At 46.4% G+C, this 25506-nt stretch overlaps 3 protein-coding genes and 1 long non-coding RNA gene across 6 annotated transcripts; 1 reads left to right on the top strand and 3 right to left on the bottom strand.

Annotated features, from left to right (window-relative positions):
- Window positions 1-3221: 3221 nt before the first annotated feature.
- On the bottom strand, window positions 3222-9338 carry LOC133885772 (LEAF RUST 10 DISEASE-RESISTANCE LOCUS RECEPTOR-LIKE PROTEIN KINASE-like 1.2). Of its 2 annotated transcripts, none has more exons than XM_062325520.1 (5): window positions 6169-8271; window positions 5459-5494; window positions 4756-5043; window positions 4208-4658; window positions 3222-4106 (listed from the first exon to the last, which is right to left on the bottom strand). In XM_062325520.1, the coding sequence occupies exons 1-5, from the start codon at window positions 6965-6967 to the stop codon at window positions 3668-3670; spliced, it is 2013 nt and encodes a 670-aa protein (XP_062181504.1). In that variant the 5' UTR covers window positions 6968-8271; the 3' UTR covers window positions 3222-3667. The 2 variants fall into 2 exon arrangements, with proteins under 2 accessions (XP_062181504.1, XP_062181503.1); XM_062325519.1 differs by lacking the exon at window positions 6169-8271 and adding an exon at window positions 8286-9338 and having other exon boundaries at window positions 3226-4106.
- Window positions 9339-17098: 7760 nt separating this feature from the next.
- On the bottom strand, window positions 17099-17573 carry LOC133884171 (probable non-specific lipid-transfer protein 2). Its single transcript, XM_062323524.1, has one exon. The coding sequence runs from the start codon at window positions 17432-17434 to the stop codon at window positions 17099-17101; it is 336 nt and encodes a 111-aa protein (XP_062179508.1). The 5' UTR covers window positions 17435-17573.
- Window positions 17574-20235: 2662 nt separating this feature from the next.
- On the bottom strand, window positions 20236-20883 carry LOC133884878 (non-specific lipid-transfer protein 2-like). The gene has a single exon (XM_062324457.1). It carries the CDS (start codon window positions 20822-20824, stop codon window positions 20528-20530), a length of 297 nt encoding a protein of 98 aa, XP_062180441.1. The 5' UTR covers window positions 20825-20883; the 3' UTR covers window positions 20236-20527.
- Window positions 20884-22229: 1346 nt separating this feature from the next.
- LOC133884263 (uncharacterized) lies at window positions 22230-24127 on the top strand. 2 transcript variants are annotated; one of them, XR_009903049.1, is made up of 3 exons: window positions 22230-23153; window positions 23295-23449; window positions 23663-24127. It is a non-coding gene; the product is annotated as an uncharacterized LOC133884263 (long non-coding RNA). The 2 variants fall into 2 exon arrangements; XR_009903050.1 differs by having other exon boundaries at window positions 23539-23670.
- The last annotated feature ends 1379 nt before the right edge of the window (window positions 24128-25506 follow it).

The raw sequence follows: 25506 nt of genomic DNA, 5'->3' as shown, positions 1-25506 counted from the left end.
AGGTGGGCGATAAGGCGAGGTGGTGGGACATCACCAGTCGTGCGTGGAGGGAGGGGATAGGAGGGTGCAATGGAAAGACGCGGCACCAACAAAGACGCTAGCGACCATTACTGCGATGAGCAGCGGTAGGGGGCCGCAGTGGAGGAGCCCCAGCCTGGTGGAGGTTGAAGAAGGAGAGTGGGCTACGGGTGGTATGGCTCCGCCTAGGCAGATCCAAACAACCCTTAGGGATTTTTTTTTTGATCTAAGATGTCATGCAACCAGCGGTAGGGCTGACAACGAGTCGGGACGAGTCCGGTCCCCACAGGTTTTAGACCCAGTGGGGACAGGGTGGGTGCAAAATTTGCCTTGTGGGGGTTACGGATTAGGGACCCGATAGGTGTTCGGGTCGAGCGTGAGGATAATTTTTCGCTCACGGGCGCCCGATAACGAGTGCACAGTTGCCAGCCTAACTGGCTCAGCCCATCGAATCAGCACCGCCGCCCACTTGCCTTAGCGCCGCTCACCCCAAGCCATCGCGGCACTCGGCACCTAGCTCTCACCAGTGGGACCCCCGTTGGGTTAGAGATCGGGGATGAACCCGTTAGTTATTTCAGACTTAGATCGGATTTTTGGTTAGGTGTATTTTTGCTGCACCCGGCTTCGACCCATCTCGTTGCCGGATCTAGCCAGCGGTGGATCTATAGTGTATTGATTGGTGTCCTATGATACTAATGACAATAGCTAAATGCTTTTGTAAAACCGTTGTTAAGTAGGAGATGGTCATATGACTTTAACAATATTATTGTTCAGTGGCACGAATGATTCGATGTTGTGGATCCGCCCCTGCATGCAGTCAGTGCACGTATGGCCCGCTGCCGTGTCAGCTCCAGCTACGACATAGTAGAAAACAATGCGTGCCGCGTAGAAAATCTGATGGCGATGCCCTGGAACGATGTCTGATGTCTCCCATAGATAATGTCGAATCCATTTGTACATAGTAGAATGTGACGTTGACAACGAAATTAAGTATGGTGTTACCAGATCAAGGGTGCAATTCAGACATGTCACGTGGTACTGTACTGATTTTTACAGGGTCTCTGTCCAGCTCTGACTTCGCAGTCAACATTTCAGAACTTGGATCACTTTCAGTTTCAGATTTGCTAGCATAAAACAATTCCCAGAATGGAAGAAGCATCAGAGCACAAGCAGCAGTGTCCCTGGTTGCCTCCTCCACATTCTGAAAGGGTGCTTTCGGATATACTACTAATACAACACTGGTCAGTTAACTAGTTAACTCTTCTTTGCACTGCTTAGAAGGACCTTATTAAGCACGGCCAGATCATGGGAGAAATTTGGAAGTATTCGGCTGCTCTCCCGTCTCCCCACCCAAGCCCGGATCCATACGTTTTATGCGTCACGGGAATAGAAAATTCTACTGGCTTTTGCACATACATATGCTATTAGGATTATTTATTTACGTTGAGATTCGTATTAGATATGTAGTTAAAAAAATCATAGAATAGATTAAAAAATTATAAGTAGTAAGATAATTAATGGATAGATAAATATCAGATAATAAAAATATACACAGATAAGATAACATATGTGTCCACACTCCATACAAAGTTGCCTTTCCGATCCGTTACGTCGCCATCTAGATCGTCCGGGAGTAGCATATATCGATTGGAATATGAACCAACAAGCTGATAAATTCAACCGGGATCCAGGCTACTGTATCATCTATTTAGAGATATAATAAACTTTGTTAGGTCTTCAGGTTGCCACAGGAGTATAAGCATATATTAATGCGTGGATGCGTGTGTCCTAGTCAGTAACCACTAGAGACGAAGATAACATTTAATCAGCTATACGGTTGAGTTGGAGAAAGGGTGATCAGCAGCTTCTCATGAGTGATATTAGACAGAAGCTAGTAGGATCCGAGTGTATATGTATGCCTTCGAAAAAGGAAAGGCCAGGGAGTGGCCAGCTCTTGCATTGGACGCCAGTGGCCAGCTGCCCAGTGGAAAACAATGGGTCATCGTTTCCAAAATGGTTTAAATCACTTCGCATGAAACAAACCAATCCAGATCCACTATCTATGATCGATCATGGTTGCAGCATTAGTTCGGCCGAACTGATCATTTCCAGAATTAAGAAAAAACATCGTTAAAAAAAGAATTACTGAGTAGTAAGAAAAAAGGGTGAAGGCGACGATGACGGGGACAGCCAACGTAGATCATTTCCACAAATCGCCCCGGCATAGAAGGTCAAGGACTACTCAATAAGGTCCTCGATTCATGTCAGTATCAGGTAACGAACGGGACAGAAAAAAGAGTCACTGCCTCACTGCTCGATCGTTTGCATAGAAGACTTGTAACGGTATTACCTGGTGTTCGCGAACCTGATGACCTGTCTTGAGAGTTGAGACCCAGCGTGAATCATGCATGCCAACACGTTACACGTACGTACGCTCCAGGAGAACACTTCCCAAACCACTTAGGGTATGTACAACGCAAAGGTGCTTAGATAGACGTTTAATGAGAGATGATAAAGAAACATTTGCATCAGTCTTAATCTACAATGCAAATTGCTAATTTTTCACACTAATCTCCACACTTAAACCGTCATTTTCCATGCTCAAACGACTCCAAGCGCCGACGCCTTTGCGAGCAGCGACGCACATGCAAGCGCTCAGGCCAAGCTCCACGGTGGCGTGAAAAATTAGCAACCTCCCACAAACGGCTGGCCACATGTACGCATTGTACGTGGCCTTATGTGAATGTGGAGCAGTATTCGTGGATCCGCTTGCCCGGCGGCATCTGCCAAAGACCAAACGCAGTGGTTCGTGACGTACCCAACGGGCCCAACGCCACGCATTCGCAAGCTCAGGCGGGTGGCCTCTTCGGCATCGACATGTGCCACCTCGCGCATCCGTCGGCGTCACGCGTGGCAGCGTTGGCCTGCCGCGAGAAAACGGGTGCCGTGCAGCGGGGCCGGCACGTGCAGCGGGGCGACGGCGCGTCCCGGGACCGGGCGCGGCACGAGCCCCTCGGCCCTCGCGCGCCTGCCGGCTGCCTGGCGCCTTGGTGGCGCGGGCGCCCACGCTTGCGCCATCACGTCACGCGCACTCGCCTACCCTTTTTCTGAGTGTCCAGCGCACCGCTGCGCCACGCAGCGGTGAAATTTTGGAGACCCCAAGCTCAAGTAGATGAAGTTGGGCCGCCAAGTTCCGTGCCTCCTGGTCCTGGAACGCCAGCTCGGCGACCATTGTCATCATCGCATCAAGCCCAGTAAGTTCTTGAGGAATAGTAGTTATGCTGGTTGGATGGGCCTAATTAGATGGGTCACAACTCAAAACTGTATGTTGCCCCGGTTTGTTTTTGTTTTGACAGCTATATGGCCCACAAGTATATCTTGACAACTACACCGTTTAAAAGCCGGGCTCGGACACTGAGAAAGGAAACTTTCCCCAGTAATTACTTGTACCACGCGCAGTTCCTCAAAAAAAAAAAAAAAAAAAAACTTGTACCACGAGCGTTACCAGCTGCCGCAGTATCAGACACGATCACTGCTCATATGTACATTCTACCAGTTTCAAAAAATTCAAGACCAGCATAATTTACATCAACAAGCGGCCAAAATCCCAAAACTTCCATGGATCTGATCCCTGCTAGAGAGCAGGTACTCACTGGCTAATGCTGGCCGTTGTACTCATGCTGTCCCACGGAGCATGGACGGTGTCAGGGGAGCGGGGCGCGAGGAGCGGGTCTTTCTTCTTGGACCCGTCCTCCTGTATGCTCCTAAGGGCGTCGAGCACCTCCCTGATCGGTGGCCGCATCTCGCCGTTCTGCTGCAGGCACCGGAACGCCAGCTCGGCGACCATCGTCATTGCCTTCCTCGTCGCCTCGTCGGAGCCGTACCTGAGCTTGAGGTCTACCAGCTCGTCGAGCTGGCCACGCTGGATCTTGTTGACGGCCATGCCGGCCAGGTTGATCTCGTTGCGGTCACGGGTGACGTCCACGGCGGGTTTCGATGAGACGAGTTCCACCAGGACGACGCCGAAGCTGTACACGTCGCTCTTGTCGGTGAGCTGGTAGCACTGGTGGTACTCTGGATCCACGTACCTATGTCACGCAGAACATGTCACAGAAACACGAGTTTCTTACGGTCAATGTCGTGATTTTGGTGTAAACTGCAATTGAGTATGCATCGATCTTGGCTTTACCCTGGGGTGCCCTGCGGGGCGGTGGAGACGTGAGTGACGTCGAGCGGGAAGAGGCGGGACAGCCCGAAGTCGGCGACCTTGACGTGGAAGTCGGCATCGAGGAGGATGTTGTTGGTCTTGACGTCGCGGTGCACGATCGGCGGCTCGACGGCGTGGAGGTACGCGAGCGCCGCGGCCGCCTCAACGGCAATGTTCAGGCGGAGCGGCCACGTCAGTGCGCGCTCCGGCGCGCGGTGGCCGTGGAGGTGGTCCGCAACCGTGCCGTTGGGCACGAACTCGTACACCAGCACGAGCTCGCGGCTGCGGCTGGACGTGCAGCCGTAGAACATGACGAGGTTCGGGTGGCGCAGCCGGGAGATGATGGCCGCCTCGTTCAGGAACTGCTCCACGTGCCGGCAGCTGTTGTTGTAAAGGCGCTTCACGGCCACGACGCGCCCATCTCGGAGATGCCCTAAACATGTCAAAACAACCCAATCCAATTTGATCAAGTACACGCCACACTGAAAATCATAGCTGGCCTAGGCCTAGGAACATGCTAGTGCGTGTACCTTTGTACACGGTGCCGAAGCCGCCATCGCCGATCTCTCTTGTGCTACTGAAGCCTTCCGTTGCCTCCTCCAGCTCCTCATATGTGAAGTGGTGCCTTTGTGGGCTATGGACACTGCCGGACTCCATCTCCATGTCACAGTTCCATTTGGAACGCGGCGTGTCGCCAGATGCAGTGTATTTGAGGAGCCTGGAGGACGAGGTCATCTTGTACTGTCTTGTCTTACGGATGTACAAGAACGACACGACCACGAGAAGCAAGAAGAAAACCCCGGCAGCTACGGAGGTTCCTGAAGTTTCAGATTTGCAGACGGTGATGAAAAATACTGTTCATGAAAGACCATGTGGATTGATGTAGGAAGTTGTATGATAACAATATAGGTTAGTGTTGCACGCCTGGTTGCTTTACTTTCTAGCACTTTGCACTCACTATTAGGCTCACAATAAACTTTTTACGTTTTTTATGTGTTTTTAGTACCTGACATATTTCCAATTTTCAATCTTCACTGCAGCTAACGCAAAACTTCAGAAAAAGATCATTGATCAATATATAGCTGACCCATGGAATTTTTCTGACTGGATAGGCTAATAATCAAAACGAAGTCTTCAAAATTATAGATACTTCACCAAATAAAAGAACTTTACAGTACATGCATGTAAGATTTTCGTATCACTGGTAAAGTAGGCCAAGATTTCAGAAATTACCTATAGCAATTGCTTTTTTACTGGATTTCTTCAGCCCTGCAAAATAAGAATTTTTTTTAACAATGGACAAACCAAGGCTACCAGTAATAACTTAGTGCTACAAGAAACTCCCAATTAATTATGTCTTATTGCAATTCAAGCTAGTTACAAATTTATCTCCTTGGTTAGTATCTTAGACTTGTCAAAGAACTATTATCCTCACCAAATTTCATCTTTATGTTTATGAAAGATTCTAGTGGAGTACTCGGTTTACCTTGAGTCATAAGAATTAATTTTGCTGTATCTCCTAATCTTCTATAGTCAACAATTAACTATACGTATAGGTGCAGTGTCAACATCAAAGATGAAAATGTTTTCAGAAACAAATAATAGACCAATTCAAAAGATATCTGAATTTTCCATCCAGGTAGCGTAAGCAGTTTCGGGTAATTTGGACCATGTCAAATGCACCATGGTCAAAGATTGAATTCGGTAAGTAGATGGGAGCTCCAGCAAAGTTCATATATATTCAGGTCAGAACAAGACATCACACGCAGAACCCTTCCCTTTGAGTTTTTACCTGTCTAATACTACCAAAAGGATAGAGCCTAAATAGCACGATTATATTATTTTCTATCAAAGGCTATTGTCCTTAACAAAACAAATATGCTGCATAGCAGCCCTGAATCAACCTTGACATGTGAAAGTTTTGATTTGAGGACAGAAGATACCTGAAGAACACGACCCAATAGATGGGCCATCAGGGCAGAAACATGTTTGATCACTAGGATAGCTACCATTATATCCGCAGATCCCTCCGGAATACCGACAGTCTCCACACCACCCCGTACCCGCCTTCCACTTCACCGCGAAACCGCCTTTTATCGCATCCCCAAGGCTGGAATTCCCGGCAGCCAGTGAGCCCGCCATCGTTGAGTTGTACGGAGTCACCAGAGTTGAGGTACATGATCCCATCACATCCGGCGCCAACGTGCCATTATCCAGCGTATAGTAGGATCGCCCCCCAGACAAGCACGAGAATATATCATACGCAAAAGGAATCGACGATGATGTGGCGCTGCAGTTGATGTACACCGTCAGGAACTGGTCACGGTCGGTGTACATGAACATGGTGTCGTTGATGGTGGTGTTCCGGTAGGGCTGCAGGCACGTCTGTTCGGCTAGGCTCTGGTCGATGACGGTGAGGAGGTGGTTGTCGTAGTCGACGCTCGTGACCTGGAACCCGGTGGAATTCTCGTCGATCACCAGCTTGTCGTTTGTGCAGGAGAGGCTGTACCCAGGGAACGAGCAGTAGTCCGGCCGGTTCACGCCGGTCACCGAGAACGGGTAACCGACGTCGAACTTGACTGATCCGCACTGGTACGGTGTCGGGGTGCAGTTGCTGTACCGGAAGTAGGGATCAGATTGTGGCTTGCAGGGTGGCACTGATGAGAGAAGAATGATGAAGAGCAGTGGTGCTAAATGCAGGCAACGCATTTGCTCTGAAGGCGCCATTACTTGATGAACCATTGCAATGGGGAGAGACGTAGAGAGGAGAGAGGTATATGAATGATCAGAAATACTAGACGAGTGTGTGGTACTTAAGATGGTGGTTCAGACATTGCAGTGGTCATGGTCCATTTGTGGCATTGTCAAGGTCAAGAGAGGATGGCTGAGCAGAGGAAACAGAACATGGTGCACGGATGTTGATCCATTCCAATGGATTCAAATATCTTTCTCCTTCCTTGGCGGCTCAAGCAGAAGAAATTTCTGGTACAGTGAGGCCAAAGTCAAACAGTTGAGGCGCCTCTTGCTGTCTTGTAGATGGCTTATGTGAACAAGATGAGCTGATGAGCATCGAACTCGGTTCGCTCGCGTCACTAGTCTGAAACTCTGAATAAAATTTGCCGTTGTGCCACAATAAACTAGGTCAGAATCGACGACGGCCACCGTTTTTCACTGCGACTTTGTCAGCAAGAAATGTATCCTATGCTTGGTTTGGTGACCATAGCTGCCCACCAATTAAGACTAGTGGTCAACTCAGTCACATGGCTGCGCTCCGCAAGGATCAGAAAGACAGAAACCACTGCCGCCGACCGAGTGACCTGGAAACAGATGGAGCAGGAAGAGACCAAAATTGGAAGAAACTTGAGTTTTCTAGTGTTCTAGTAAGTCGGTACAGTCCAGCAGATAGCCAGTCCCGTCACCGAGCAAGCCGCGAACAAGATGTGAGACTAGGGTTCAAATCCCGGCCGGCTCGGTACCATTCTGGTACCTTGCCACCTGAGCTACAAACAAAGTAGAGGAGCAAAAAAGCAAACGGGAGAATGCTACTGGACTAAGGTACCTTTGGTTTAGTTTCAGTTGGTTTTTGCTATTCTGAAGCAGAAAATTGAACAAAACAATATGTTTTTAGAAATAACTTCGGATAAGCAAAAGTTGTTATTATTTGAAGTCAGAAGCTAGTTTTGAGGAATTTTTTAGCTTATGAAAGATGATGTTATGAGATGTATTATATATATTGTATATTTCATACGTATTAAAAAGGTAATTTAAAAACAACTTTTCTATAAATAGCTTTTCAACAACAACTTTTAAAATTAGTTTTTGAAAAAATATAAGTCCAACCAAATAAACTCTAAGCTGAGGCAAAACAATAATTTTGTTTGATCCTATTACAAGGTACGCATGCATGTCAATGTAAAATCCCAAGTGGTACAGTAATACAGTACTGTAATATACTCGTACTTTGACATGACGCAATGCAAATTTGCGCGTCTGTCTGTGAAGTTACGTAAGAAAAAAAAGTAAATACGTTTGTAACAGAGAGACCGAGAGAGAGACTTACCACAATCCGGGAGGCGCACGCGGCCGTCGGAGCACAGGCAGCCGATGAACTCGCCGCTCTGGTTGTAGCTGCACTGCCCCTTGGAGTGCTCGCACACGTAGCACGGCCCCGCGCTCGGGTCCCAGCTCAGCTGGAACCCGTGCTTCAGCACCTGCCCGTACCAATCGTTGTTCAGCCGCGGCAAATACTCGGGGTCGGGGCTCAGGAGCCAGTCTCTCAGCACCGGCACGACGACCATCGGCTTGCACGCCAGCGCCCAGACCGGCCACTCCTCCTGCGGCCGCACGACGGGCTGCGCCGCCACGAAAGACATCCCCTTCCCTTCCGGGAAACTGGTGCAGTTGATCGGATCGATGTACGTCGGCTGGGGCGTCGCCGGCGTGAAGACGCAGTCGTAGAAGAAGACAAGGTTCTCGTTGGCCGTTGCCGAGAAGTTGAGCCACGTGTCCGGCGGGACGGTGACGTTGTGGGTCACCCTCGGGCAGTCGCCGCTGCTCAGCACCTCCGCGTCGGCGACCGTGACGGTGTGGTTGCCGTAGTTGATGTCGAGGACGGTGTAGCTGTCGCCCTTGAGCCGCAGGGTCGCGCGGCCGCCCTCGCAGGTGATCGCCATGCTGGGGTACCCGCAGTAGGAGTAGGCCGTGTACCCCTCGATGGACCTGGTTGCGTTGGCGAGGAAGAACGGGTAGTGGACGTCGACGTTGCCGCCGCACGCGAGGGACGTCTGGCACATGCTGGCGTTGTAGTAAGTCTCGCCGGCGACCGGGGGCGCGCCGCCTGAAGCGGCGAGGGAGACGGCTACGAGGAGGAAGCGAAGCATGGCGCGATTGAGAATCACGCACACTGACACGGCTGTCTCGACGAATGGTTAGCTTAACTGGTTGCTTTCGAATGTCCGATACATCTGGTGGTTTGGTGGTGACGGCGCGCGGGCGGACAGCCTGCTAAGCTTAATTCTTGCAGTGGTGCACGACTTCGACTTGGCCGGTCTCGGAGAGGGTTGGTGGCAGCGAGGGTCCGTGCCTGGGCGCGGTTGGGTGATTGGGTCTTCGGTTGCTGGTGGCACGCCATCGGCCGACGACCTCGCGCGCGCGTCCGCCTCAAAGGGAAATTTTAGAGTTTTATCAACCACTCCTTTCCAGTTTTTTTTATTATATATAAATATGTCAGTTTCTATGGTTTATTCTGTGGGATGTCCATATTTTCCGATTTTTTAATGTTTTGATTTTTATACATTTTTTTGTGAGATATAACACTTTTCGATTATTTTATATAATATGTAAATGTTATAATTATTTATTCGTATGTTCCGGTAGGATGATTTTTTTACCATTTTATTGTTTTTCGAATCTAAAAGCACACAATCGGCATATACAACCGGTGTGTGCACCCGAAACGAGGTTGCATTTTCCGTGTCTGCTGCACGGTGGGGCCTCGATTCATGGCTGCGTGCCCGCTTCGTGTTCGTGGCAAATGAGCGACATGTTCCTCGTTTCAAATTCTTTTTCGTCCTAGTTCGTTCTTTTTTTTTGTCCGCTTGTCCATGATTGTTTGGAAATTGGGACCTGAAGACTTCTGTTATTCCAACACGAAGCAAGCATGCGAGTTGCTGGTGTGTAAAGTGAGAAAAAGGATTAAAGCGGATGGTATTGTTAAGTGTGTAGGGCCATGACCTGCCGCTGCTACCGGCGCCACGAATGCGTGATTACCGAAGGGACCGGAACAAAAAAATAAGAAGAACATTTTCAGATTCAGGGATGTCTATGTATGATGCAGGCATATGCCCTATATGGACCGTTCAGCCAACCCGACGTACGCAATATTCCAATATGTCAGTATGGAGAGAATAAATTCGTCAGAATAAATACGCAATAGTTACAATCAGTCCATATTTTTATTTTTTAATTAGGTTGGTGATCTTTCATAATCCAGGCAAGGAAGGATCGATATTCACAAATTTTTCCTCACAAGTCCAACGGTCGAAGATGTGTTGTACACTATCGACACAGGGGGTTGAAGCACTAGTCGTTTCACTCCTAGATATACTGGGTAACAGGGAGGATATGCATACTACAAGTCTTCTGAGGTCTTAAATGATGAGAGTCTGAGGGGTCCTTTGTGTCTGTGTGCGCGGAGAATAATTGAGCAACACGCACCCTCCGTTATTCTTCCTCCACCTATTCCTTTCTCCCTCTTCTTCTTTGGTAAGCCCTGTAGGCTCAGGCTGCTCTCCTTCTCTGCCTTCAGGAAGTGCTCACCGTCCTCCTACTTCATCCATGCCACTACATTAACCCAACTTTGCCTGCCTATTGATTTGACACCCCCATTGTCATCCCCGCCCTCCGCCTTCTTGCCACTCGTGGCTTCGGATGCCAACTTTGCCTCACCGCCCACCACTTGTCTCACCACCAGTCCTAACCATCCCTATAAGCCCAGCCCACTCCACCTAGAACCATAACCCTAGCCTTGAACCCTAACCTGAGAGGCGAGTAGCACATCGAGAATCTGTGTAAAGAGGAAGACCCTACCAACACACGGGGCTTGCTGTCGGTGAGAGAAGAGGGAGAGAGAGGGGGTTTGAGGCGCGGGATTTCCGCTAGCGTACGCAACAATGAAGATTGGTGTAATTTCAAGCTTTGATAAGCCTATTCTCTTTCGCACGATCATATCATGTGCTTAACTTGTTCATACGTGTTATACAGGCATGCTTATCTACTCCTATACTGTGAACTAGAAATATGAACCGTGCAAATTTATGCGGCTAGGTTTGTTACAATTTATTTATTTTATTCTTATCCTTTGAATTATCTTCAGCTTCTCCAGTGTTGTGGCACCAAATTGCTCATTATGCTCTCTGGTGAGTTGTGACATGAGTCTCTTTCTACGACTATGATACCTCTTTCTGTTAGACATTTCTACGCGAGCTCTTTGTTTCTTGTGGAGTTTTTATTTTTTGTTATTTTTTAAAACAATTTTTATATATAGTGGCGTCGTAGATCCATTTCATGACACCATTAATATTGGCACCATACTCTGCCATGTCGGATACACGCTGGAAATGCCTAGATGACGTGGCCTAGTATGGTGCCAAAGGATGTGGCGCCGTATTTCAAAGGTACAACGTCATATAAGTTGGCGCAGTGTTGCAGGAATACATAACCGGGCCTGCTTCTTTACCTCTGCCCTCTCCCTCAATTTCCGCACCCGAAACTCTAAAGCTCTCTTGTGAGGAACCGTCCAAATAGTATTTTAATTAACTATTAAGTCGATCATTTAAATAATCACAACTATAATGATTAACTAGAATATCATTCCGCTAGTGCCGGCACCTGTTTTGTGTCTAAGATCGGAATATATACGTTTTCAATAGGTAACATCACAACAAAGCTTAAGAAAGAGCAAATAATTAAATTATATTACGAACATTAAGAAGATTATCATTCACAATAATTTATAGAGATACTACGCAACGGAAAGTGACATCTATGAATAACAACTAGGTAAAATCATATGTCCTTAGGCTCCACTCAAAAGCACGCCACTCGAGTCTGACCCCAGGGGGTAGCCACTTAGATTTGTCACATGGGCTTTCTATGGTTTGATCGACCCTTTTCATGGTCTAACCACCACAACGCAGAGGCTCCACTTAAGCGAGTCGGCCAACTCTCTCTCTCACTATCTCTCACACTCTCACTCTCACTCACTCCTTCACCCACACCAAGAGAGAGAAAGAGAGACCACCTCGATGCCCACGATAACCGGAGATCGACAGAGAGGACTTTCTCGAGATCCTCGAAGGCTTCCTCGAGCTCATCCCCTTTGCCCTCATCGTCGGTGAAATTTCCACACGAGTTCATCCACCTCAAGCCCAAACCACCCCAGAGCCCGATCTCAAAATTGAAGTTCTCCAAAGTGATCCCCTCCAATAGAATGTTTCCCTATACTATGGTCAGCCATCCCCTACCCTTTTTCTATCATTTCCAAGCTCGAGTCGATCCCCATGTCGTATGGTATTTTGAGTTCAACCTAGCTTAGAGCTTATCCATAGGGTATTTTGAGTTTAGCTCGGTGAATATTATTCAGATCACTTTAGAAGTACTCTACTAGTCCCATAGAGTATTTTGGTATGCTTCATGGTCGAAGGTCTCGCCGAAGCCTTCGTCGGTGGCTCCGCAAAGTGACGCCGGTAGGATCTCACGATCTGATCACCAATAGGGCCGGTTTGACCGCAGGCATATCGTCGGTCTGACCACCAAAAGCCAAAACCTTTTTCATGCCAGTGGTTTGATCGCCACTTTAACACCGGTTTGACCGCTAACCACTTAAAGTTATATGCACTTAGGTTGCCTTATTCGAGGTTTCAAACTTTGGAACCCTAATCATTTAATGGTTTTTTGTAAATATTTTCAAAACACGATGCTCTATTAATTTTCAAGCATGCATCATATGCACACTTTTTCACCATTTAATTATTTTTGTAATGCATTCTTAATTCGTTTAGAGAGCATTACACCGACATTCCAAGCGAGTGAAGGTGACACCAATCTACCAGAGTTTTGTGAGTGTTGCGCCAGGAGTACTAGGGAAACCACCAGAGCATCAAGATAAATATCTAAACATACTCAATATACTACTTTGGATCTCTTATTGTATAACTTGATAAATTACGCTCTATATATGTTTGCATGAGTAGTGAGTCCATTGTCGGGTTTAGATGGGTAGAACCTATGTTGATGAATTACATTATTTCTACCTTGAGTTGTTGATTATTCATATCCTTATAGCCTTGCTAACATTATTGATGTCTAACTTACAAGTTTGTTCGATAGTCTTAGCAATGCTTAGGTCATCGGTAGAAGTCGAGCAATAGTTCACATGTTGTTCGCAAGTTTAGGGCTTACTTATTGTTTACAAACACAATGACATGATGTGGTTTGTATAAGATGTGCGGTTGGGGGAAGATGTGGGCGGTGTTAGGGGTAAGTCAGGAGATGAACCCGAATACCATATACTACTTGCATTGTTTAAGCATCGTCCGTCAATGTCATTGGCTTTAACACTTTCTGTACAACCACATATTCGGATAATGGACAAATAAGCTGAGTATTATACGCCATGCTGATGCTTACCTTGCGACCCTATGACATGTAAGAAAAATAAAGGAGAAGCAAGGTGGTGGAGAGCCGGGATACGCTCGCGGTAACCCCGGTGCCATATGGACATGTGAAAATAGGTAGTTTCGGATATGAGAAAGGTTATCTCGGGGACTAAGAGGATGGACCCGGATCGTGTGGGTAAAGTTGTACCCCCTATAGAGTGTAAGAACAATTCAAATTGCCGCGCTATTGATCATGAGCATGCTTCTGTCCATCTATATCGATCGTAAAGTCGCGAATGTAGGATGTTGTTGTATGTCATGTTTGGTTATGGTTGAGCTGGTTCTATTTATAGATATGTTTATTTTGGTTCCAGTTATATATTTTCTTGTAATAATTACGGGATAGAATGATACCTGGTGTAAAATATAGAAGCTCATATATGTATGTCAAGTTGCATTTTGCTTATAAAATTTACTTAACCATGTGACCGATTCCTTACTAATACATCAATGTAATCTCCTTGAAGTGAGTCTATTATATATACCAATTATGTATTAAGTTGCGAGTACCTTCGTACTCATGCTACTCTTTCAGGTTCTAACAGTGAGGAGGAGTCCGTGTTTAGCTACTTCACATCCACCGGTGTAGGTGGTGGGAATGAGTAGTGCAAACTATTCATGTGGCGTGCTTTTGGATGGAACACAAGGGCATATAGCTTCACTTAGCTTTTGGTGTTAATAGATGTACTTTTTCGCTGCGTAGTTTCTCTAATTTTTTGTTATAAATTATTATAAATGGTTGAATACTTAAGAACTCGTAATATAATTTAATTACTCGTTCTTTTTTAAGCTCTATTGTGATGCTATATGTTGAAAAGATATGTGTTTCGATCTTGCACAAAACACGTGCCGTGACTACCGGGATGGTATTCTAATTAAATATCATGGTCGTGATTAAGCAAATAATCATCCCGATGATTAATTAGAATACTATTTAGATGGTTCCTTACAACGTGGTATCAGAGCTTGGTTTAATGAAGTAGCTAAAAATACTTAAGACGTGGGTTATTAAAGGGTGTCAACGTCACTAAAAAAACCCACTAAAGTTTCTTTTTAAATCTTCATTCTAATATGTATAAACTTGTTATATTATGCACCTATGTGTTGTATTCGGAGCAGTATCGAAGTGAAGGTCGTGGTTGACGAATCAAATCGCTTTTATAGTTGGAAGGGTTCGTCATGTGTGGAAAGCGGTGGCGCGGATTGCTGCTGGCGTCAGACTCCTAGCGGTTTGACCGCCAGGCATGCAGCGGTCTGACAGCCGCATTGCCTGCAGTCTGATCTCCAGGCGGTGGTCTGACTGCTGACACTTGTGGAGTATACGTTATGAGTTGTGAGCTAGGCTACGTTATCGTATATGTTGCACTACACTTTTAATCATGCATTCTGCTTATACTTTGATGCTCTAGTGTGCATCATTTGTTTTGGTTCGATTGGTGTCATTTGCATTAAATCGAAGTTTAACCTTTCGCTATTTTTCTTTCTGCCGTCTCTAAGCGTGTGTTTGGATGTCCGGACGGAGATGGCCATCCAGGAAACACGGTGTTTGGTTAGCGGACGACCAGGACGGGAGCGGACAGAGCGATCCCATGCCAGGGAATATTCCCTCGTTATGCTGGATGGCTCGGTCCAGCGAAAACGACCGGACCAGAGTTTTCTCATTCGATCGTGTGATTTTATTTAGAGTATAAAGAGTTGTCTAGCAACCCGTTTTAATTATGGTGGATGCCTTCCTACATACTACGGGACGTGTTACTGCTCTACCACTCCTGTCCATGACCTCACTCACCGAAAAGGAGTGACTATGGAAGAAAAACACTTAAATAGATGGCATTAAATGCATCCTAATAGTTAGATGAATACCTGTTATGCGACCAGTAAGAGCTAGTCGCAAGATTTTCGTCTGCGACTAGGGTACTAATCGTACGAGCCCTGTTCTGATCAGACGATAAGTCATATAGTCTTAAAAATATCTTTTTCCAACTGATATTTAGTGTTGTAGGGCTTATTTTGTGAAACATCCCTATTACAGCGACCATCGTTGTCTTAGCCCACATAGGAGCTAGAGTATCACTGTGTATCAAACGCAAGGCGCAGCGGCTGATTACAACGGCACCACCAACCGTTCCAGCCTTAGGCAACTCATGCTCGCTCCCATCCCTTCTCCCACTCTATTCTCCGGCAAGACGCCATCAGCCGCTGGCAACAGCGTCTCCCTTCAACGGTTTGCGAACTGCGTGTCTATGTCTCAATTTATTTTTAAGTATTAACTCTAAGTTGAGCACTCTTTTATTAGTACTAAATCACACGACATATGGCAGCTAACTAGCTGGTAATAGCAAGCCATGACATCCGTGTGTACTTACATGAGAGCGCGCACGAGAACGAGCTTAGGCACTCAGCAACTGGGCAGGGGCACTATCGGAGGATGAACTCCTCAAGTGGGGATCCTGAGGGATCCCCTTTGAGATTCGGCCAGGGGATGATTTCGAATCTACCTCGTACGTGAAATTAATGCGAGTATGAGAGATGTAGGAGGGGCGAATGATCGGATGCTAGTGGGAGTAAATGCTTGAGGGGCTTTAGACAGTTTCGGGCCGCATGCAGCGTAATACCTTACTCCTGTGTGTATGCTATAAATGCTCTGGGAATGCCTTTCTCTGGATCTCTTGTGTTACAAGGTTTTCTATCTAAGTCTAGAGCTTCGGTCTTGGTGAACCTCTGCTCAGCTTCTCAGACTTGTGCTTGAGCTTAAGCTTCAGTCTTCTAAGACGTTCGTTGAACTTGTCTGAGTCCGTTCTCTTCTCCAGGGCGCGCTCCCCCTTTTATCCCGTCAGGGAGGCTTGGCGTGCCCAAAAAGGAGGACACGAGTCCCTATGAGCCATAGATGGAAAACAACCATCATAGGGCTGTAGTTTGATGTTACAGGAGGTTGAAAATGCGTCCTCGACCGGTCATGTCGTCATCATGCTACCTTTTAGCGGGTGCAGGAGGGGGGTCTACGGGGCAGCCATCGAGCAACCCCGCATGCCCGCCCGGTCAGAGCAGGCCTGACATAGCAGGGCGACAGGCGATATGCCTCGAGCTCAGCGACGATATCTCCAAACCGCGCAGGATGACGTGCGATAGGACCCGTCGCATTAAATGTCCCTATGCCTCCCTGCCAGGCGGTGGCAGGGACTGACAGCAGACGTGGTGGGAGTGGTTGGAAGTGAGGCCACGCTCCCTCTTAAATGCAGCATCGGACCTCTCACCAATTGACACCTCACCGCTGAGCTCTTGTAGGGTCCACCGGCAAGGGGCTTCTCAGGTCCTCGGGGAACTCAGTTACTCGGGCACAACTGTTCATGACCCCGAGCACCCTTTCCCAGAACTGTGTCTTCTCAGGTCCTCGGGAAACTCGGATACTCGGGGACTACTGTTCATGGCCCCGAGCACCCTCTCCCGGAACTGTCTTCTCGGATCATCGGGGAACTCGGGTACTCAGGGTCCACTGTTTATGGCCTCGAGCACCCTATCCCGGAACTGACTTCTCGGATCCTCGGGGAACTCGGGTACTCGGGGACCACTGTTTATGACCCCGAGCACCCCTCCTGGAACTGGGTCTTCTCGAATCTGGGGAGATAGTCCCCAAGAAAAAGCGTCACGTGGCATTCTACTGTCCTGACTTTGAGACTCGAGGACCCCTGATTCCTATATCACCGACAGGCACCTTGCAGACGACGAAGACCTTCTTGTCGTTGGGGGAGTTGACGTAGCGCTGCAGGTTCGGGTCCTTCTTGTACCTGCAGAAGCAGCTCGCCGAGTGCGCCTTGAGCCTCGCGCAGCATGCCGCCGGCGCCGCGTTCCCCACGATGGCGGGCGCGCACAGGGTCAGCTGCGTCGGGGTGCACGTCGTCGCCGCGCCCGTGCCAGGGGAGAGGCTCAACACGGCGCTTGACACCGTGAGCACCACCAGAAAGAGCACGAGAGACGCCTTGCTCGCTGCCATGTTAGGAGGATGGGATGAAATGACAGTGGCCTGCCAGACTGATCTCAGAGTATGTAGAACACGGGACAGTGTGAGACGATGGTGTGTGCTGCGGAGAACGGAGTGATCCGTGGTGTATTTATAGCCCTTGCAGTAGGTGAAGCGCGGCGTAAGCAGTAGGTGTGCAACCTTTCTTCATCGTCTCCATCGTTCGCTCGCGGTGTAGGAAAGCTCGTGCCCTGATGAAGGTTGGTACGTGAGAAACAGGATCACATCGCGGAAGCATCAAGCATGCACTGGAGGACTGACACACCGTTCCACTACTGATCGAGTTCGTTGCGCATCCATGTGCAGGGCTCTCACGGACCTGACGCGTGGAGCATCAAATTGTACGGATAGGTGATGTGTTAATCTCTTTCTCTCTCTTTTCTGTATGAACGGGACTATCCTTTTCTGAAGAGTCAAGAGCTTAGTGGGTGGGGTTAGTAGAACGGGAAGAATGCTGAACTGATGGAGGGATGGCAAAAGTTGGTAAAAAAGTCGTAGCAACGTCCACTGCCGAGTTACACATAGTAGTGTTCATATATGTAGGTGTGAAAAATGATAGCAAATATCTACTTTTTTCGATATCTGTATTCTTCAAAATACGAATATGATATCCATATCCGTATTTATTTTTAAAACGAATATAAAAATAGATGTATCCGAATTTGTTTTTAAGATTTAGATTCAAATGTGGATATCAGAATTGCTTTGAATTCAGATGTAGAAATAGATAATATATGTATGCACCAATCAGGGAACCAAATTTCGCTAAAGTTTAGACATTTCAGAGGTGAATGAAAATTATATATTCCGGTCCAATCAAATTGGATTAAATTTCAGTCAAATTTGATAAAAAAATAAATTTCCAACATGAATTTTGAATGAAATTTCTAAAATTTTTGGTAATTCTAGTAATTCCAAATGTGAATGATTTTTTTTGTGCCAAAATAAAAATTCTTATCGTTAAAGGTGTAGGATATTTGTATACAACCCGATCAAGTAGATTTCCAAATATGAATTCGGGTTTGAACAATCCGATTCATATTCACATTCAAGTATATTCAAATTTATATTTGTATTTGCATTAAAATATAGATAGCAATGTGAAAAGTGGACTATTCGATCTGTTTCCACCCCTACATGTATGTGCACTTGGAGCTTCGGGTGAACTTTCTTTGGATGGCAAGAAAGAGAGCATGCTAATTTCATTGAAGCTAATCAGGGCCTCAGAGTCATTGGGACATCGTGACTGACATGGTGCAAGTATTTGAATCCAAATCCTTGACATTTAGTTCAAATTCTAATGTATCTAAAAATTCCTGGAGCAATCTCCTCGCTAATCCAAACAGAGTTTAGTGCTAACATACTGTCAATGCCAAAATTACATATCATTGCTCCTTTAGACAAAAGGTGATTATCGATATCCGTCGAAATTGTGAGGCTTCAGATTAGCCGGAAATGGGTTAACCCAATTTGAAGGGAAGTCCACCACTCCATCAAGGTGTTCGCCTGTCTATAATAACATATTAATACTAGAAGTTTCCTTTAACTCCTTTAGATTCTTGCTCAGCCACTATCGAGTTGGACTTGTTCATGGTATATGTGCAGTTTTTGTGAAAAACATATGAAAACAACCGGTTTTATGTTCAATACTGGAAATTAAATAACCGTTAAAAATCATAATTGTCATGAATAAATGTAAAACATAATAATTAAATATGCAAGATTGCATGTTTAGTTGGGATCACAGGTTTATTGCCTTCATAATCGTTTAACCCACCCAAAATTATGTTGAATAGTGGATGATGTGCATGAGTATCACGCAAAAGTTCAACTTAAAAAATGATGTATATAGGTGAATAAAAAAGATAAATGTCAGTGAACAATTGATATATTCTCCCTTTTCTCTCTTTATTTTCAGGTTTCCTTTTCAGTAGAATTTGTTCTTGTTGTTTCTCAATCCGTACATCAAATTCAGGATTGAAATGTTGTGGCATGGACATGGTATCAACGTTTTCAAAATTATTTCATAATTTTATGACCATTAGCACCACTTTTTTTAATACTGGTACATAGTACAATAGCACCAGTGGATACATTCATGTCTTTCATCTATATTGGTTGGCTAGAGGCAAGAGCTTGAGTCTCACAATCACACCAATATACAAACCTACTACATCTTTGGTAGATATTTTGTGGAATATCTGGTACCTAATTTCACGATTTGGCCAATTGTCAGATCTTAAAGATGTCTCATTTTCATAACAAACAATATAATTTTCTTTGAAGGGATCGGACAATGTAAGAGTTGAGATTTAACTTGTGAATTCTTTGTTGTATTTAATCCTGCCAAAGTTTACTTGTCACTTTTGAGTTTTGACCGTATCGCTCCAAAGCAACCATGTTGTTACTTATTACGATTAGAGTGTCCTTTTCTTCATAGCGCACTGCTTGGCAGTGGGGATAGGGTACCCAAGTGAAAAATCATGCATAAAAAAACATTAGGGATACAACTCGCTCAAGTGAACTAATGATGCACTCCCACCATGTTGGATAATGATGCCAAATGAACCAAAGTATGCATCCACATATAAATATTTGTGAACAAATTATGTGATCAATAGCAACAAGTATATTTATAAACGGAAACGGAGAGAGTACCACGAACCTTCACTAGTCATCCGCCCATTATTTAAGAAATTACTGTTAATTTGCGCTACTTTTACCACAATCATCTCTTCACTAATAGAAGACTCATAAACACACAATATATGTAGTTTGTAGTGCACACGTCATTACTACAGCCTTTATTCATACACACGCATAGGAGGCTGAAGAGCTCGGTAGATACAGGCAGCGGAGAGTACAGCAACACCAACGGTAACCAATAACCATGCACGGCACGATCGAAGTACGTACGTACGTACGTACGGAAACAAGCAACACTGCATGCTGCGCCTCTGCTGCATACTACTGGACGCATCGCTGTCAAGTAGGCCCGCATGCCAGAGACTCACGTACGTAGGCAGAGGCCAGAGCACCCACCGGCCGTGCGCGCGCGGCAACCCATTAGCACCTCGGCACGGGCACCTTGCACGCGGCCATGGTCTTCTTGCCGTTGGGCGAGTTGACGTAGCGCTTCAGGTTTGGGTCGCGCGCGTACGCGCACATGCACGGCTGCTGCTCCTTCATCCTGCTGCAGCACGCGGCGGTGGGCGGCGCGTTCCCGATGATGGCGCCCGCGCACGGGGTCAGCTTCGTGGCGTCGCACGCCGTCGCCGCGTCGACGCCCCGCGGCGCGGCGCACAGCAGCAGGACCATCGCCCAGGCGGCGAGGACCGCGAACAGCGCCTGAGCCGGCTTCATGGCTTGGAGCACGGGAGCTAGTGCGCTACAGGGACTGCTACGAGTTGGGTGGTGCAAGCGTTTGGAGAGAGACCGGCGGTATATATAGGCTTCAGGAGAGTGGCAACGATGCGCCACGTCATGCAGAAAGCTTCAATCACAAGACCAGACATGATCACATTGCTAGTGCAGTACAAGTGTGCAACGCAGATTGACTTGCCAGGAGCACGCACAATGTACGTATGCGCCACTAGGGACGACAAGATGCTATGCATAATTGCATATGCACTACTCAAATGGAAACAGAAAAGAGAGAGAGAGAGAGAGAGAGAACGTCGCTCTGAAAGCAACTCGACTCGGGCTTAAGAAAACTGCGCACTCTGCAAGTCTCACACCGTAGCCAAAAGCAGGTTCGGCGGATTGGGCATGATAAGGTTTATAAACTGGTCTGCTCATTGCTCTGATCAGATCAGGTTAGTTAGGCCAGCTCCAGCGAAGGCCTCAAAATCGATCGGCTTCCCTGTGCTGCACTGCAGTGCTGAATTTGAGGTTTCCGTATTACTGTGCGTTACTCTAGCGGAGCCTTTTTCTACCGCTACAGGGATACAGACACAACTTTTTGCGGAACAGAAGCAGCAAATTTGCGGGAACTCGACTATTCACAGAGTATGTATGTGGATTTGCGGAGAGGAAGAAAATAATGGAAGGTAGAAAATAGAATAGTTGTTGAAGATGTAAAAAATAAAGGATATTGTAATAGTATTATAGGGGACGAATTTTTAGAGTATCTACTGCCATCTCCAACGGAGGCTTCATCCGCCGGCCGCATCCCTGTTGATGTACCTTTTGCCGATCGACTCTCCCGCAACGCCCTCCAATAAGTACGTTTTCCAGCGCTACAGGGAAGCCGGACGGGAGATGTACCTTCTGCCGATCGACTCTCTCGCAACGCTCTTCAACAGATACATTTTCCAGCACTATAGGGAAGCCGGACGGGAGGAGACGGCGGCATTTTTGCGGATGAAAACCGGACGTCGTATTACTATTCGTGAAGTATGCATATGGATCCGAAGAGATGATGAGAGTAATGAAAGGTAGGAAATAGAGTAGCTGTTGGAGATAGAAAAATAGAATATGCTGTAATAGTATTAGATGATACTGTAATAGTGTTATAAGGGATAATTTTTTAAGTATCTGTTGGAGATGTCCTTAAGCTGGTTAAAGCATAGGATAATTTTTGTTTATTTTGGTAGTTAATTTGGTTGCTTTGCAAAGCAAAGAGAAGATAAAACATCTCTACTTCTCTACTACTTAAAACGTTTGCAATGCATCCTTTCGTCTGCCCCAGTCGGACGATCGTCCGCTCCTCCCCCGTCCGATCAGTCCCGCGCACCCGCGCTCCTCATCGCCCGTCCAACAACTCCCGCCCGGCAATCACGCTACACCCTTCCCCACCACGCCCGTCGCGTCTCCTCATCGCGCGTCCAACAGATCCTGCCCGGCAATCACGCGCCACCCTTCCCCACCACGCCCGTCGCACCTCCTCATCACCCGTCCACCGCCGCCACTCTGCGCGCCCTCCCCCCACGCTTGTCGCGCCGCCGCTCCCATCCCACCTCGACGCCGCACCGCTCCAAGCTAGCTGTCATGGCCGCCCGTCGTCTGCCGCGATCGAGCGTCGATGCTACGCCCCTCCTTCGCGGCATCGTTCCGACGCCCCTCCTTCGCGGCGGCGACCTCCCCCTCTTGTCTCATGTGAGCGATTCTCCGAGGGACATGTTCACCGGACTCTCTCCGCCCGAAGCTATTCGTGTCGCCGTCAGGTCTCCACGCCGCCCCACATCGCCGGACTCAACTCCGCCCGAAGCAGCCGAACCAGCCGGGATCCCTCGCTTTCGCCACCGCTTCCTATTTCCTCCCCTAAGCTGCTGCTAGGATGTTGTCCCTGAATCGCATCTCATTCCCGCAGCCGTCGCCATCTCGCCTCTCACCTGCCCACAGGCCGGGTGGCGTCCTGACCAGGTGCAGCAACGCCGTCGCCTCGCCCAGAAGATCTTCGGCGCCATCAAGCTCCAGCTCAGGAGGTTCCTCCTAATAGCGGTGAGCTATTCTTACTTTCAGGACCAGGATGCAAGCTAAAGGAGGGATCTCCATCTCGACTTCACGCAGTGGCCACAGGCCACAGCACTTCAACTTGCAATTCAAACTGCACAAGGATTTCAGATGCCCTCCTTCCATTTCTTCTCTGATTGTCAGATGCTTGTCAACGCTGTAAAAGCTGCCGATCCAATTGACAGCCCTGGACATTCGAGAAAATAATTTTGTGTGCCCTCATGAAGGTTGTGGAAAGGTAATCACCATAATCTGTCCATTGTGTAATTCATTTCGTGATTTGAGCAGAGTTTTTTTTTCATGTATGAATGATTCTACATGTTTTCTCATTTCTTACGTATACTGTGAATGCTCACAGCCTGTTTGATTAATTGCTCAGGAGAATTTACATTTGTCAGTACCATTCCTATATATTGGCCAAATACAAATGGAATTATTTCGCGTTACAAAATCTACATCTCTAGAAAATACATACATCTAAACAAGCCACCTGAGATTGATGCTTCCTGACATACCGATCACCCAAATGTCCAGGTGAGTTCGCACTTTCATTTTTTATGCTTTTAGCTTTTGAGGCAAACTGAACATTCTGATCGAATCATATTCTTTACGCTCATGCCTAGGTATTGACTTCATTTAAAAAAACAACAGTTACGACTTTGCGTTTCCGTATTCATGTGAGATTGACATTTAAACAAAAACCGTGTTGACTATTGGTATCTAAGTACGTAGTGCATCTACGTGCAGGAGCCTCCCTGAAAACCTTTGAGAATTGCTGATAACTATGCAAGCTAAAGAGCTGCCTCCTTTTGTTCACTACGAAGATGAGGACATCTTCCTGACATTTGAGGAGTCAAGACTCAAGAGCAATGATCGATAACACCATCATCCAAGAGCTATACGTATTTGCAGTTCTCTTTGAGTCTTTGATTCAGTCGTTCAACAGCTTGGTTAACTGCATGGGTTGTAGGCAAAGAGAAGACTGAATTTTGGCTTCTACGATGGGTTAACTGAACATGCATGTCCTGGAAGCAAGTGCAATCCTGCACTGGCATTATATATGCATATAATTCTGAGTCAAGCTCAGTCTTAGCAGAACAGATAATTAGTTTTTTATTTACTTTGGCGTATATGGAAGAGTAGACATGACTATCTGTTCAAAATTATATACATAGTTCTTACTCAAGTTCAGTCTCAGCAGGACAAAGCATTCATTTTTCATTTACTGATTGTGGTTTATATGGAAGGCTAGAGATGACTATTTGTTCAAAAATAAAGAGCAAATGTTGTTTATGAAGCTAAAGCCTCTCATGGTAGAATTTTTCGTTATGCACGATTAATATTTCTCCTCTTTTATTCAATTCATAAGGAGCTTAAAGCTCTGCTATCATGTTTAAATTGAGGGAAGAGACCAGAACTACCATCCAAGAGCGGGACAAACTACGGAAAGAGATGGTAAAATTTGAACTGCACATTCGTGTACACCATAACTCAAGCTTGAAAGAACAACTCAGCTCTCCGTGTTGTTCCTTTGACTTTGGCATGGGGCTGCCATGTTTTGCTTTCATCTGTCCATTTAAGTCAAGTGACAGCCACCTGATGCAAAATTTTGTCGAATACATCCAGGTCATTAGTACTGTCTGCACATGGTCTTCCAGCTTGCCATAGCCAAACAGTCCCTACCAGTGTTGGGCCGTTGGCCAATTCCCATCTAGAGGAAAGCACCTCTTATTCTAACTTTTTAACAATAACCAAAACCTGTAGAGTTCTGTTGCTGACATCCAATAAATTGGCATTGTGGTTAGAATTCACAACCCCAAATAAATGGCTACTTGACAAGTTGGCATCATGTTTTATGTTCAATGGTGACTGCTAACATCTGAGCCAAATAGAAATCTATGAACTGCGAAGTTGATTGGCACCCAAATGTTAATGTATAGTTTGTGCTTGTAGTTAGGTAAATTGATGTGCCTAATACAGAACAAAGCTCTGCTATCATATTTGAATTTATTATCACGAGTCTCAACTATGAGTACATAATTTCACAGTACCTCACATATAATCTTGCCATATGCTTGATGTCATCTTGTGCAATTTTTGTTTCCGTTGCAACGCACGGGCACTCAACTAGTCTGGTAAAAGTGAAAGGTAAAAAGGTGATGGAATGGTCACGGCACGGCAAAGCTAGTACTGCATGCCTAGCTGAATATCTTCAGAACATTTTGGGTAGACGCAAGAGCAATTTTTATTCCTTTTTTCCCTTGACAGATAAAACCGCCACCTAACACCCTTTAATACAGTTACATACTTACATCCATTCGCAAAATTGTGCTAGGCCGTTTAGCTGCAACAGAAGTACATCGAAACTTGTTTGGCTGGTACAGCAGAACTCGTTTGTAGAAGTGGTTCTGCATTTGTAGAGAAACTGTACTGATATGCCCCCAAAAAGCAACATTTCAACATGCTAATGCCCACTCTATTCTTCATTCTTTGTCACCAACAAATAGACATGCACGGAAAGGAAACTCGCAGGATGATAATGCCCATTCCATTGAGCCAAACTTCTTTTTGTAGTGGCACTGGCACTTCCC

The sequence above is a fragment of the Phragmites australis genome, chromosome 11, assembly GCF_958298935.1.
Source record: "Phragmites australis chromosome 11, lpPhrAust1.1, whole genome shotgun sequence".
In the NCBI taxonomy this organism is placed as follows: domain Eukaryota; kingdom Viridiplantae; phylum Streptophyta; class Magnoliopsida; order Poales; family Poaceae; genus Phragmites; species Phragmites australis.
Note: the sequence above shows the minus strand (reverse complement) of the source record. Positions and strands in the feature narration are given on the sequence as shown.